Source organism: Onychostruthus taczanowskii, unplaced genomic scaffold (genome assembly GCF_017590055.1).
Source record: "Onychostruthus taczanowskii isolate IOZ18803 unplaced genomic scaffold, ASM1759005v1 scaffold28, whole genome shotgun sequence".
Classification (NCBI taxonomy): domain Eukaryota; kingdom Metazoa; phylum Chordata; class Aves; order Passeriformes; family Passeridae; genus Onychostruthus; species Onychostruthus taczanowskii.
Genome location: NW_024500128.1, coordinates 6,474,237 through 6,489,459, shown reverse-complemented (window position 1 = coordinate 6,489,459; position 15,223 = coordinate 6,474,237). Strand labels below are relative to the sequence as shown.

At 35.5% G+C, this 15,223-nt stretch overlaps 1 protein-coding gene across 1 annotated transcript in view; it reads right to left on the bottom strand.

Moving 5' to 3' along the window:
* The window catches only part of BBS9 (Bardet-Biedl syndrome 9), a 285,824-nt gene that overhangs the window by 102,128 nt on the left and 168,473 nt on the right, over positions 1-15,223 (bottom strand). The window contains exon 22 of the mRNA XM_041407964.1: positions 10,467-10,577. Within this exon, the coding sequence (XP_041263898.1) occupies positions 10,467-10,577 (111 nt within the window). The remainder of the gene's footprint in view (positions 1-10,466; positions 10,578-15,223) is intronic.

The following is a 15,223-nucleotide window of genomic DNA, read 5'->3' as shown; positions in this document are numbered from 1 at the left end:
GCTGAAAAGCTATGCAGCCTACCAGTGCCACAAAATTTTTTAGTCTATTTAGAAACTGAGCAAGCGAAGGAACTACAGGGTTTCTCTTGTGGTTCACCTTGTCTGTCAGTGCCCCAAAATCTCAACACTTGTCCTGTGAGGGAATGTGGGCTGCAAAATAACATGGCACTAATAAATGTGTCTTCATTAAGTGATATCATGCATTTGTTTTGGGGGTACCATGAAAGGAATCAGACCTAGCTCTAGCACCACTCTGAATATCATATACTGTTCTGATTAACATTTTGGAACATCTTTCTATTTTTCCCTTTAAAAGAGAACCAAACTTTGAAAACAAAATCTGTCCTAGGAAATACAAACCATTTTTGCTTCCAGCCTATGTTTCCAAAGTTCTAAACTTATTCAGCCTTATGCACTGACCTATTGCTTAGCAAACCCTGATGTATGGGTACATACACTAACACAGGCCAGGAAGATACACCTGCTTCATGCACTGCTCTGTGCAGCAGGTATACATCTGGTCCTATGTTCCAGTAGTTATTACAAAATTCAGCACTTACCCAGTTTTCCTTCATATCTACTTCAGCCTCATATCCTACTTTTGGAAACATTTCAGTAGGCTTAATGCTAAACTGGTGAGGGTGACACCACAGGAAGACATAATTACTCTAACAGGTGAAATAGCTGAGAGGATACTCTGTGGAGTACAACAATACAAAATAACTCAGAACTAGAACGTGTTTAGCAGTGATGGCTGATAAATATTTGATGAGGCTGACAAAATAACTGCTTACCTCAGGGTAAGTCATAAGCACTACATTGTTGGAACTGTTGATTTTAATAACAAGGGCTACTGCTCTGCTGTCGCTTGTCCCTTTTGTGGAAATCTTGCTAAGTGTAATATTGTTTGGTCCCATGGTACTAAACAATTCCTTAAATTCATCCAACCACCCTCATCAGTGTGGTGAACTTGAATCAGTTCTGGAAGCCTTACTTTTGAATTCTGCCATGACAATTGATCTGTCCATTGATCAGTAAGCATCAGAAGATCTGCATTAACTGCAGTCAAAGTGTCAATAATTACTAGATTTAATTCTCTAGTGACTTAAGCTAAAAATATGATAGATAAAAATATTAGGTGCAACACAGGCATATGTGCTGCATCTCACAACCACAGGCGATGAGAACCAATTCAAGAACCAAGGAGTTCATGACAGTCCATCTGGTAGGATGGTTGTGACAGCACACAGGGATGAGGCCCCATAAGATTCTATTTTACAAGTAGAATGTGGATTAGGAATATGTTCACTCTGGAGAAATGAGAGGAGAATTTAAAAACTGCAGAAGAGCTCTTAACACTATGGCATACAAATGCAAAATAAGAATTTTAATGTCCATTTTAAGTAACCAGTTTTAGGAATTACAGCCAGCATGACCAAAATGCGTATTGCTCCAGCACACCAGAGTGAGAAAAAATTTTATCTACAATAGACTACTGGGATTTGGGGTACAAGCCTCTCCTGAGCCATATCAACACCAGGAATCACAGTAGCATCTACCTGTACAAGCATGGCAATCACATTGTCTCCATAGAAAAGCCACGAGTGGTAGGACCTTGAGGGTGCAGTAGCATTTCAACTATTTCATTTTAATAATTAAGAGGAAAAAATTATGATTCCAACCCCAGAAATATTTCAATACTATTCACAATATTATTTAAGAAAGACGATGTGAACTGGCAATACACATCATCCATATACCAATAATATCCATTCTGTGACAATTCAAAGCTCCAGCAAAACACCAAAGTGGCTTATAATGGCACTGATAATTTCCACAAAATGACATGGAAAACCTATTTGCAGTTCCAGTAACATTCTCCAACAAAGAGCATGTGGGAATGTGCTCCCACTTTTGAGGCGTGTCAGCAGTTCTTTAAATGAGAGTCACTGTTTCCATTCTAATCCCTTATTTTTCAGGGGGTTGCAGAGTCAGCCCTCAGGGAGAGAGAACTGATCCTAGCAGTTTCAGGTGCTTTCATGCAATCCTGTATCTCAAAAACAGTCCTTTTTTTCCTTTTTCTAAAGAACGTTTAAGCCATTAGCTCATAATATGGATGGCTGCCTTCTGGAAGGGTGAGGGGAGAAAGGGGCGCAAGACACTAAAATTGCTTCTAAAAAGAAGATATTTTGGAAAATAACCTCTAACACCTCCACAATGTCATTTTTTTTCCAGCAAACAGTTCCTAAAGATCTAGAGCTAATCTCCATTTGGTGGCCAATGTTGACAAGCTATAAAGTGAGTCTTGGCATTTTGTATAACCTGGAAAAAAAGACCTGGAAAACCACTTTAAAGGCTCATCCTGGAATTAACAAATAACTAATACTCATCTGATATATCAAATGATTACAAAAATATTAACTTCAGGGTTCTAAAAAAGGTAGTGAAACAGTTTTTGGATAAAAGTAACCTTCACTGAGTGTAATCTGATTTTTATATAATACACAAGTCATAGAACTCCAAGTTTCTGCATCAGAAAAAGTCCTCTTTGGAGTACCCAATGAGTTTTGGGGATTTCCTGAAATTTGCAGTACTGGTTTTCAGCAGTAGAGGAAATCTTAAAGTGGAGTGTTTGGCTGTGTTTTGTGCTATTGAATGACTCTGATTTAATTACCTCTTTTATGCAAAGATGGATGGCAGAAGCCAAAAGTGTCTGTCTGCCAACTGTGTTGTCCAGGCTATGACAACCTGAGCAGGATTCAATATGCCTGGCAGCATCTAAATTCTTCTTGGCTTGGAATTTTGAGCAGGCATTCAAATAATATATTGATGAGTGTCTCTGTCCTCTTAGTCTCTTTTTTTTTTTTTTTTTTTTTTTTTTTAAATAATAACACCTCATTAGAAATAAGAACAGCATAAAATGTTTGTAGTTCTCAAAGATGGATATGAACATATAGGAACCATTAATATCTAACACAAATAAATATAAAGAATCAACAGCAGAATGTAAATTTTACAGATACTATTCTATAATGTCAAGAAAGTAGCACAGATATCTGTGTACCATCTCACAAACCAACAAAGATCTGACAAAAAGTGAAGCCAGGAATAATGCACTAATCCAAATAATGTATATAATTCAAAGCTATCCATGTGCTGTACAAAAATTATTATTTTCCAGTTAAACAAAAAACTGGGTACAAAGCTTTGTGCTGCAGAACTGGAGAGCCACTAATGCATTAGATAGGTAAACACAGGTGCTGAGAAAAAAGTTTTACTGAGTATTCAGTAAAAAGACTTCACCCAAGATAAAGAAAACAGTAGCCAGCAGTTCAAATCCATGAGAAAAAATACAGAATTCTGGGCATATTTGCACTTTAAATGGCAGCACTTGATGCAGTGGAGGAAATAACTGGTGTGAGGAAACAAAAGCACCACAAGTCTTAGAAACACTCATAAGGAAAATGGAATATTAATCTGCACCAGCACATATGAAAAGTAGGCAGCAGCAATTAACAGAAGTCTGACTAGTTTCTTTCCTGCTGATCTTTACTTGCAGAAGACAAGTGCATGAATGAATCCTAGTGAAAGACAATTATCTACTTATCTTCGGCTCAGAGTTGTGCAGGAAAACCACCAAGGAAATATGAAAACCAACATTTAGTCACAAAAAACAGCTTTTAAACTTTTATTTTTTGATTCTTTATGCTGTGCCACAATTCCCCTTTCTTGCCTACAAAACCTAATCATAATTCCTAAAAACGTGTCTAGATTTAATTTTTGGGTTTGTTTCATATTTAGCATGCCCTCTCTTCTCAACCTATCATTTGTGTTCCTTACCTTCCATTATCTATTAGGATTTCTCATGTTCAGGTCTTGTTAAAAATAAGGAAAGGCTTTCTGATAGATTCCAGAAAGCTTTGAATAGGGCCATTAATATGTTGTAATGCCTAGTATCACTCTTTTCTGCTCCCTAACTGTGACAATAGCAACCTTTTGCTAATAATTTTAAGAGTGCCTTTGAATTCTTTCTTCATTAAAAAACAGAACACTTCACACAAACAACTCTTCCTTTTAAAGCCACCAAATCTGAAGGAAAAGGGCTGAGCTCTCTATACCATGACTTGTCCATTTCCTACCTCTTTTCTGTTTAAGTCACAGCAAATCCTGAGACAACCCACAAAGCGGAGTGTAAGGCAGTCCTCAGTTCTTTGTTACATTGACAGTCATGAAACAAAGCAGAATTAATCAGACTTCTTAAACCTCTGAATGAAAACATTTTGTAAAACACTATAACAACTGCTGATATGGGGCAAACACAGAGACTGATCTCTTTACTCACTGCAGTTGGCTATATACATTATAATATAGTACAATCTGCAAATAACAGAACATATATAAGACTTGCTGTGTTCTAGTGTGCTATATTACGTTTCAGAGGAGATGTATATACAAGCTCCTGCTAAAAGAGAAACTGTACTTCATTTGGTATTGACTTAATGAAGGAATTCTCACATTAATCTCTTAAGCTGTACTGCTCTTTAGAAAAACAGACTCTGTGGAAAAGAAAACCTCCATAAATCTCTTCAACCCTCTCCAGAAAAATAGGCTTTTTGTAGCCCAGTGATTTTTTTTGCACCTTTTCTTGTGGAAACAATTAGCTTAGCAATTTTAAAGTATTAGGTGGGCCCAGCTGCAGGCTCCTGGTATCTTTCCTATTGCATAGCAATGTCCATACAGAAAGAAAAAAGGATCTGGTCTCATAATACCACAATACATCAGTGGGAAATACCTAAGTGAGCAACTAATGAGGTTAGGTCTGAAGGAGCTTTCCCTTACCTGAGGCCGTCACAAGTTTCCACATTTTTGACAGATTTGTTTCTAATTCAGGATTCTTTGTTAGCCAATGACCAAACATTGTGTTGCAACTCACTTGTCAAAATGTTTGAAACTGTACTCAAACTATCAGCATCACAATTACCCCTTCAGATGAGCCCTGTTAATTAGGCCTTCACGATTTTTAAAAAGTAAGTCTGTCAAAAAACTAATGCCATGAGTGTAGTAACCAAACTTCAGACAGAAGTTCAGGTTCAAGACTGTAGCCATGAAGAGCTGAAAAGGCTGTGTTGCAAACAGTACTGATTCATTCAGCTGATTGCTTAGAAAGTTCACTATGGGCATGAAATCCCTCTCCAGACAGTATGGACATTTTTTTCAAAATTAGCTTAACTTAAACATTTCCCTTTTATTTAATCTCATTTATAATACAGTTAGTAGTAAAATTGATTTCTGTCCTTTTATACTGTCTAACCTGCAAAAGTTAATTGCTTTGTACCTTACAAATACTTTTGCTGTAATTGGCAAAAACATCAGTGTCCAAATGATTGCTAGTGCAGCAAACGACAATAATTACAATAACAGTAGTAAGGCCATCTGCACCTTACTCATGCATGTTGAAAATGTAGAGCAGTTATTAATGCAACATATAGACAATATATGTCTGAGAGAAAATAGAAAACTTTCACAGACCTGCTTTAGAGTTTTTACAGGAAATGTAGGCACCCTTCAAAACAAATTCCAAGATATGCCTTTCCTCATATGTGTAGGCAAGAAATAATATTAAGAACAGTTCAGCACAAAAATAAAAAGACTCAGTGGAGAGCTGGCAGCAATTCATACCCAAAAGCTCCTTACTATCTAACTCTTTATAGAAAGCCAAGCATTTAAGAGTACTTCTTTCTAAAATCAAATACATGAAACACTATCACAAAATTTCATCCTATATTACATCACTTTTTGATGAGCTACATAGCAGATGTAGTTTACAGTTTCACACAGTTGAGTATTCATAAGAAAAAATTAAGCACATAAATTTAAATGTCCCTAGACCCTTTAAAGGAAAATAGCTTCCATCTTGTTTATTAAAAAGTTAGTGCAAGTAAACATCTTTATGAGCTGGAACCATGGGATAGTTTTTCAAATTGTCTAGGCTATTAAAAAACACAGTCTTTGATTAGAAGGGTGAAGTTCAAAGATACTCCTAAGCGGCACCTGCAACTCCTACATGAACATTGCCATTCAATGCTGGAGAAAAAGTAACAAAATAAATAAAATACACTACAGACATGTACAATATCTGGGTGCAGCTTTGGAGGGGGTTTTTAAAATTGGACTCAGCATATCTTGTTTTACTGGAGTTTATAGCTCAACCTCACTGTCATCTATGTAGGGGTGCCTGTTTATTTAATCAAAAATAATAAGCCAGATTCAAACTAAAGATAGTTAAAAATTTATTCCAATCATAAATATAAATGCTGACACAGTTTTTGGTCTTAGATGTTTTGAGTATAAAACTATGGAAGTTTATTTACTTTACTAAATATAATCATAGAGAACTTTGAAATTTAATCTTTAAGCCATCTAAATATTTGCATAACAGCAACACACAAAGAATATAACTAAAACAGTGGAAGCACAGTAGCAAATCCAAATGCTAAGTATTTTCTTATAAATAGCTTCTCAGAAATATTTGTGTTTAAACAATAAATGTAAATACTGAGCCATACTGCTCCCTCAGTAAAAGACATTTATTCTGAATTATCATGGCAAAGTCAGGCAAATATTCCCCTTAAATATTAAAGATTTTTTTGTTGTTGTTTAGACAGATCATTTACAGAATATGTTTACAGGATCTTAGACGAAAAATTCCGCCAGGAAAATCAAGTCTTAGAAGTTGTGAAAACTCCAATACCTGGATGTCATGACACTTGATAAATCTGACTTCCAGTGCCGCAAAATCCTGAACAAGTACAGAAATTACAATGTAATCAGCACAATGGTTTCACAAAACAACAACAAAAAAACAGCAACCAAAAAAAACCAAGATACATTTCTCAAGCCAAACATTCTTTTATTCATACTGACTTTTAACCTGCTTTTCCATCGATTTAGTAAAGTTAGTAATAATTTACCAGCATAAAACTCTTTACTCATAAAGAAAAACCAAACAGATCCTTTCTGTGTAAAATAATTAATAGGAATATTTGTTGGGAAAAAAGTAAGTAGCATGCAGCACAGGGCGTACAAGGAGTTCAAAATACTTACTTTAAGAACTTAACAGCGGACCTCGACACCATACTGTATTGATATATGCATATGTTGTTATTACATCCTAAAGCTCACCACCAGCACAGTTTAATTGCTGCTTTAAGGCAGTTTCCCATATTTCTTAGAGATTTCTCTAAAAAGCCTGCAGGTACAAGAACTCCTTTATACTTCTTGGTGACAAACCATACTTTCAATTAATTCCAATCGAAATATTCTAGCACAAGTGAGAGCTTGAGAACTGGAGCTCTGCAAATCTCTGTTAATTGTTACTTTCTAGAACAGATGAAAACGTCTCCATAAAATCAAGCCACTCAAGCAGATGCAGCTCTGGTTAGAAATTCATAGTTTGTAAAGAAGAAAACAGAAGACAGCAGGAAGTGTACATCAAAAGAGAAAGGAACTCCACAGTACCTACACAGAGTCTACAATCACTACGTTCATATTTTTGATTGCAGAAGAGGTCAGCGTTGGTATTATAGCTGTGAGCCCATGGAAAAAGTACAGACCTAACAAGTGAACTTCAAATTACATTCAAATTCTCCACTAGACTTGTGCAGTCTATATGCAATATATGCTACTCTGTCCTCCTTCTAACCAAAACAGCAAGAACAAAATTAGCAGGGATTTATCATGCTAACATTATTCCTCCCAATGCAGTGCACACAGACTCCATGTCTTGAGGTGGTAAGAAATGGAAGAATTCTTTTCCATTCACTAGGACAGAGAATGTTCAAGGAAGTATTTTGTACCTACTCAAAGCAAAAGCCATCTAAAAGAATTTACTCTTACAACTGCAACAACACCATTAGCTTTGAAATATCATGAATGTGATCCTATTCTCTACTATGAAATCACAATATACTTGGATTATAAAAAAAATAAGTACGAAAAACAACCCAGTGAGAACTATTTCAGCATTTAAAAGATCATAAATCCAGTAATTTCCCTTCCAAAGAGACTCTGTGATTGGGCTAAAACCATTCATTCTGTCCTTGCACAGACTTGTAGATGACTACTAAATGTCATTTTCTGCTCTCCTAAGTAACTATTCCAAGTAAAGCCAAAAGTCTCACTCACATGCTTAGCAGCTGCCTGGAAAGTCTCAGTATAATACTTTGCATGAGATAATTTGCAAGTCTGTGACAGGATGATGCCCTACAGCACAGTTTCTCACAGAACAGTCTTCCAGGTCTCAGTCCCTGATTTCCCTCAGTTCTTTGCATAGCTCATACAACATATTATCATATAATCACAGAACATCCTGAGTTGGAAGTGACCCACTAGGTCACTAGGGTCATCAAACAACCAACTCACAACTTATCACAAGAATTTATCTTGAACTCCATTAGGAAATGAAGGAAGATATATCAAGAAAAATTACTTTTACTCTACTTCTCTACTTTGTCCTTTTTTCTCTCTCATTTACTGCACATAGTTAAATTAAATTCAAGCTTAAATAAAAAGATACATAAGACATAGAAAATATTCTTTGAGGGCTCTTTGTAATCACCATGGTCTTGCTGCAGTCTGTGGTGCCTGAGCAAGAACTCAGTCCAAAAATATCATGTACAGAAAAACATTGAAAGGCTGTGATTTCATGCCTACTGTTACCTTCAGGTTTAAGTAGCTGCCTTGGCTCTTACACTCATAGCAATTAGAATTTCCAGACAGCTCGGTGGCAGATATTCTAGGTGTTCTCTATATTGCAGCACTAGCTGGCAGATGGCAGTCAATTCTTAACATGAATGAATTAAACTCACTTGTATAACACATGGCTGTAAACCTGAAGACTTTTTAAAAGCTTTCAAAGTTTTCATTCTGCCTTTCATAGTTACAAAGCAACAACAGCCAGCTATGTGATGTAAGTCTCATATCATGGGCTAAGACCTACAGTAGGATATGCAGGTCCCCATGCTGTTGTTTCTGGAGCTCATGAATACATTTCTACACTTTTCCACTCATGCTAGTCTTTTCAGTAATAGGGCTATTTAAATATAGGAGAACACTATCTACTGAAGAACAAATATGTGCTTGATCAGAAGACTGGAGCATCAGACAAAGAGAAATAACTTGCCATATATTTGTGATTTATTAGTCTAGTTGCCTGAAGTTGAATTTTATCAGAATTGTATCCCACACCAGAGAGATAATATACTTTTTCATTACCAGGAGGTTACTTAGTATATCCAGATGGCAAAGGTTAAACTATATTTATGTCAACTTTGACAGGCTCGCTTCTTCTAATGACCTGAAGTCCTTGAGGACTACAAGTAATTAGCACCCTAGAAAAGTCAGAGCTGTAGGCCTTTGGGGGATTTTTCAAGTTGTTTTTGTAAGCAGGTACTAATTTTTAAGTTACACTGTAGCATTAGATAACCTTCTGTCCTCTATTAAAATTTGCTAATGTAAATTTTTCTATTGAAATTAACTATCTATTCCAACTCCCTGCCTGTCTGTGCTACATTTAGCTGGACAAACAAGCAGCTGGATGCTTTTTAAACACACAAGTGACTGGGTTTTGCAGATGTATAAGGACTTGTTATTTTTGACTGTTGTTGGTTGCAACCTCCAAGCTGCTTTTCTTAACTTCAACACCCATCCATAATGAAGACTTCTGATTTACAAGCAATTCAAATACATGTCATAATAAATATTATAGGATAAAATTAGACAAGGAGAGGGGAAAAGAAGTGTGAAGGTACAACTTAGAAAGAAAAATGTGAAATTGCTATAGTCAGACCCTGAGAATTTACCAGACACTTTATTAAACTGCAAGGCAGTACTTTACAGTGCTGCTTTTAAAATATGTTAACACTATATCACAGTTCCCGGCAGCAAGAAGTCTTTCCAGAAAATGTGTCATCACTGTATGCAGTATATTTTATAGCCAGTATAATTTCATTTTATTATATCCAATAATATTTTTCTGAAATTCTAGGAAGTCTCCCCACAAAAGATAAGTAATGACCATATTTTAATCAGCTGGCACAAAGTGTAACCACCATACCACAGGAAAAAAAAAAAGCTTTTATTACACCAAAATGCCCTCAGTTTCATTTTGCCTCTGTGGAAGAGATTGTGAATAAAACCTGTGAGAATCTCATTCAAGTATTACGTAGCACAAAACCTTTGAACTGAAGTTATTTAATTCTAAGACTGACCTTTACAGTTAAGCCATTCTTGACAGAAGAAGCTGAATAAGCTCAGAATCCTATACATTACACTACTGCAGCAAGAAAAGCTAGAAATTATGTCAACAAAGGCTGAAATATATGCCATTTTTTTCATATGTCCACAAGCACTGTGAAAAGATGAGCTGTATACCACAAAGTGAAATAACATAGTCTTTCTTTTCTTACCAGGCTTGGATTTCTGCTTTGTGCTCTGCCCCTGAGCAGCAAACACCGCTGTGGAGCCTGGTATAACAGTCCTTTCCTCTAGATCAGACTCCGGGATTGTAGCACAGCCACCTAGGTGAAAACAGAAGACACTTAATGTGGGGTTTATGCAACAAAACAAATTCACTGGTGCATAATTGAGGAAAAGAGGCAATAAATTAGCTGACAGGAACATATAAAACTAAAATAGTCTTCACTTTCACTTCAAGGAAATGTTTCAAGGAAACATTTGGTAAAGAAAACTATTACCATTGTTTAGAAGGCTGATTATGCTTTAAAGAATTCTCTCTATTACTTATGTCATGTTGAAAAAAGTTTGAATTAATTTAAACCACAGAATATGCAAAACTGGTTCCACATAAAACATGGAAAATAATGTGATTTTTGTTAAAGATCTATTATAAATAATAAACAGCTCTCTATATAAATTATAATTTATATATTTCTCTATATAATTTATAATATAAATTATAAATATCTCTCTAAAGAGCTATTTTTGTAATAAAGTAATTGTGAATGAAATAACTTTACAAAATCAACAAAACTTATGAAGATTGTTAGCTTGCCACAGTGAATGACACGCTGATTTTTTTGGATGGGCTATTAAATACAGTATTTTTATTAAAGGAAATGCAGGGACACTTTCAGTATCCAATAACATGCCTTACTCAAGTGATTATAGGATGTATGGTATAACATCTTTGTATGTTTCAACATTGCTTTATGAGCCACTCATTAGACAACACAATTACTTACAGCTTTTTCTTCAAATATGTTTAAATGCCTACATTTAAACTATGAAGAGAGGTATACATAGTAGTAGTAGTATCAGCTGGAGTAGCTTGCAGTGGAATAGGTTGATGTATATTTATTTCAGAACAGCTGTGGTCAGGACGCTGGAGGATGTGTCACTGTTCCACAGCAAAAAGATGGCCTCACAGTAAGTGCATTGCCAACAACACAGTACACAGCTGAGCTGCATCTTTTCCTCACAGCCCTCCCAGGAACACCACTAGCAAGCAAACAAATCCATGTACTCATCTACTGGGCTCTGAAAGCACATGTTTGCAAGCAGCACATCAACTCCCAACGGTGCGCACAGACTTTTTACCTTCATGCAAGAGTTGTTCTATTTTGAAAAGACATGTTCTACTCCAGGCCCCATTAAAAGTGCATCAAATTTGCAGCAACACAGGCTATTCTCCCTTTACTAAGCTAAATGAATAAAATTAAAAATAAGGTTGCATTTCTAAGCAGGAGAGTTGCATTTTCCCTGGCAGTTTCAGAAGCACTGGCAAACCAATGCACCATATCTTGCAGGTGAAAGCACAGCAGCTCCAGTGAACACTGAAAACACTCAATCCTACCAGATGAAGAACTAATACAGCATCTTTGGTCCTAAGGAAGAGTAAAGACACAAGCTGCTTTATCCAAATACACCCTCAGAGAAAGTATAAGTTGTATCACAGGATTTATGTTTGATTTACAGCAAGCAAATTTTGTCAGTAAGAAAGGAAGGTCCACAGTAAATGTGTCAGATTTATGACCCATGACCGCTTCAAATATTTAGGATGCTACGAAAATAGCTACGAAAATGGAAGAGAAAATTGGAAATTAAAACAACCTCTTCGTGTTAAAATACTGTAACAGTAGGGTCATGCCTGACATTGCATTATATATAATGTACCAACAGCCTAAACAAAAAAAAAATACCTAAACTAGTACTTCTGTTGCCATTTGAAAATTGTGACTAAAATGTAAACTACAAGATTTGAGGAAATGGAAATCAGTGTTTTACAAGTCAATTTAGATTTTTCACATTCTTATTGTTCAGATAAAATCTACACTCTTAAACACTAGCCTGTAAATACAGGATACAAAATTAAGGTTTCTAGCCCCAAAGAACTATTAAGAATGGCATCATGCATTTTAATATTACAACATTTTGTAACAGCATGAGTGAAAACTCATCAAGTCAATTCACATCTATTGAATTTCTACATGGAAATAGAGAAATTTTCTAACGTTCATGCTAAAACCCGAAATTCAGTAACTTACATAGCCTTGAGGACTGATGGCCTTTGGTGCCAAAATATTTCATAAGTTTTCAATCATGACAGTAACTGAATAAGAGTTAGAAAAGGTCTATTTGCCCTTAGCTACAACACGCTACTTGTTAAAAGGAAGCAAGATGTCATGACTTTCATTTTAATGTGAGAGATTAATTGAGATTTACTCGTCATGATACCATCAGAAGTTATTACAATTAAAAGTAAAATTAACTTCTTCCATAAAATTATTTTACTGAGAATACTGACAACTGAAATGTTACCAGTGACATACTATTTTACATAAAAAAGAAAATTTAGACAGAACCCACAGAGCAGTACTATCAGCATCAATATTAAGAGTAGTAATTACATGTTACTTCTGCAAGGATGCCAATAACTGTTTCCTGTGAACTATTCCTGTGAGTATTTTTTAAATACTGTTGTTTCATAAAGTCATTCCATGTGCTAAAAGCACTGTTCTCAATGGGGCAGGATTTCACTAGTATTTTTGTGACAGTATTTAAATAAGTAACCAGAAAAGAAAGCATTATAATAGTTATTCTTTTACCTTTTTTGAGGCAATGAGAATTACAGGATCAAGGATTACAGGATCATTCCTACCTTGCTCTTCTAATACCAGTACTACCTTTTAAATAAAGGAGCTGCTCAAATTTGCTAAACATGTCAACCTGCTCAGTTGCATAGGGCTGGGCCCCATCACTGGACCCTCATCTACACACAGCCTGCCTCAACACAAGTGGTACCCACTTCTTCCAATGAAACTAACAGGAAATTCTATTTTCTTGCTCCAATCAGCACAGATAGACATCCTCAAGATAGCAATGGATACCCATGACAACATGCTATGATTTCCCACAGGAAGGAAGGTGTGGAGACCACACTACAACTGCTGTCACACTGAAAGAAGGGAAACATTCAAAGCAAATTTCAAAATTTCACTAGACTGAAAAAGAAACTGGATAAGGTACAAGTGTCCACTACCCAATATAATATTTAAACCATGGTAGACCAGAATTTTGTGATTCAAAAACATTTTACAGCTCACAAGGACAGCTATATGGGAAAAAAAAATAATAAAAAGACCTTTTCTGCTAGCACTACAAGCTCTTCATTTCATACTTCAGAAGTTCTACTCATGTAGAACTATATTCTGACTTCTCTGATCAGAACTGCTTTAAGTTAAAAGAACCCTTTGATTTTTTTTTTAAATATCTCTAAATACATTTCAATAAGTATTCACTGAATGTCTGTTTTAGCAAGCATTTTCAGTTTTTATGCACATTGAATCCTAAAAGAAATCACAGCAACAAAATAATTCACATTCATTCACAGTTAACTGAATGGTACAGATCTGAAAAGTGAAATATTTAAGGAAAAAAGGGGAAAAGAGGAGGAATAGTAGTACATAAATCTACACACTGGAAATTATCCAAGCTGAGAAGTCCTCCAGATGTCAGTCTGTAAACAGAGGTTCATAAAATTAATTTTCCCATTAATTGTTGGCAGGAATAACATCTAGAATATGTTATTACATCTGACCCACTCTTTCCCCCTTTTCCATGTAACTAAATTCTTGTCTGGCATCACAGATCTTTTATCAGTTGTGATAAATCCAAGAAAGCAAGCTTTTGTCAACAAAACTGCTTGATGGGGTACAACATGCATAAAATTACACTCAAGCTAATTGTGAACTTTGTTCACCAAAGGAAATGAGACTTCTCTTGCTTATTTTCACTACATCTGTTTTTGTAACACTTTTGGTTCTTAAGCTGGAAAAAGATAATTACACCCAAAGGAAATATAAACATATAACACATATTGAACAAAAATTAAGTCCCGACAGTTTTCCTACAGATTCCTATCACCATGTTTTTATGCATTCTAACATGGCTTTAAAACTTTAAAAACAGGAAAACAAAATGGTATACATCAGAAAAAAATGAAAAGGCATTTTGAGGCAAAGATTATTTGAGTTTCCTTTTTCTCTTCCACTCAATCACAACCTAAACTAAGCATAAGTTTCCATTTTCCTCTGAAATTAATTCTTACAAGAGTCCACAGAAAGAAGGAAAAACAGCTTCCTGAGCAGTCTTTGGTGGCAAAATAGTCAAAAATGTGAGCAGGAAGCTCTGTAAATAGCAGGGTTTTCATTCCATATGTATACCATTATAAAATGGAGATAAACAGCAAAATTATTTCATAGAGATTTCAAAAATATATACCCAAAACCATGCTCACTTGAATTTTATGTTCTGTTGGCAATTTTAGGAAAGTGTACACCAAAAATGCAGTCTAATGCTTTAGAGGTTATTCTCTCTTAAAGAGTTTATCAATTAATTGTACTGATTCTGCTAGCTGCATTTATTCAAGTCCTTTAAATTTTATTAGGATCTTCCCATCAGAAAGTAGCCTGTCTGTTGAAATAAACTTTGCGTGCAGGTGGTGAAGACAAGTAACGCCATTGCTGCTTTTTAAATGGAAGATAAAACAACACAATCCATAGAAGAAAACAATACATATTTGAGTGTATTATGAGATCCATGGAATATTTATTCACATAGCAGCCCTGGCTTAGAGGCTATCATTTGAATAGACACATTCCAGGAATGCAAACACATTTCCATTGCAAAGTTTGAGGAGAAAGAG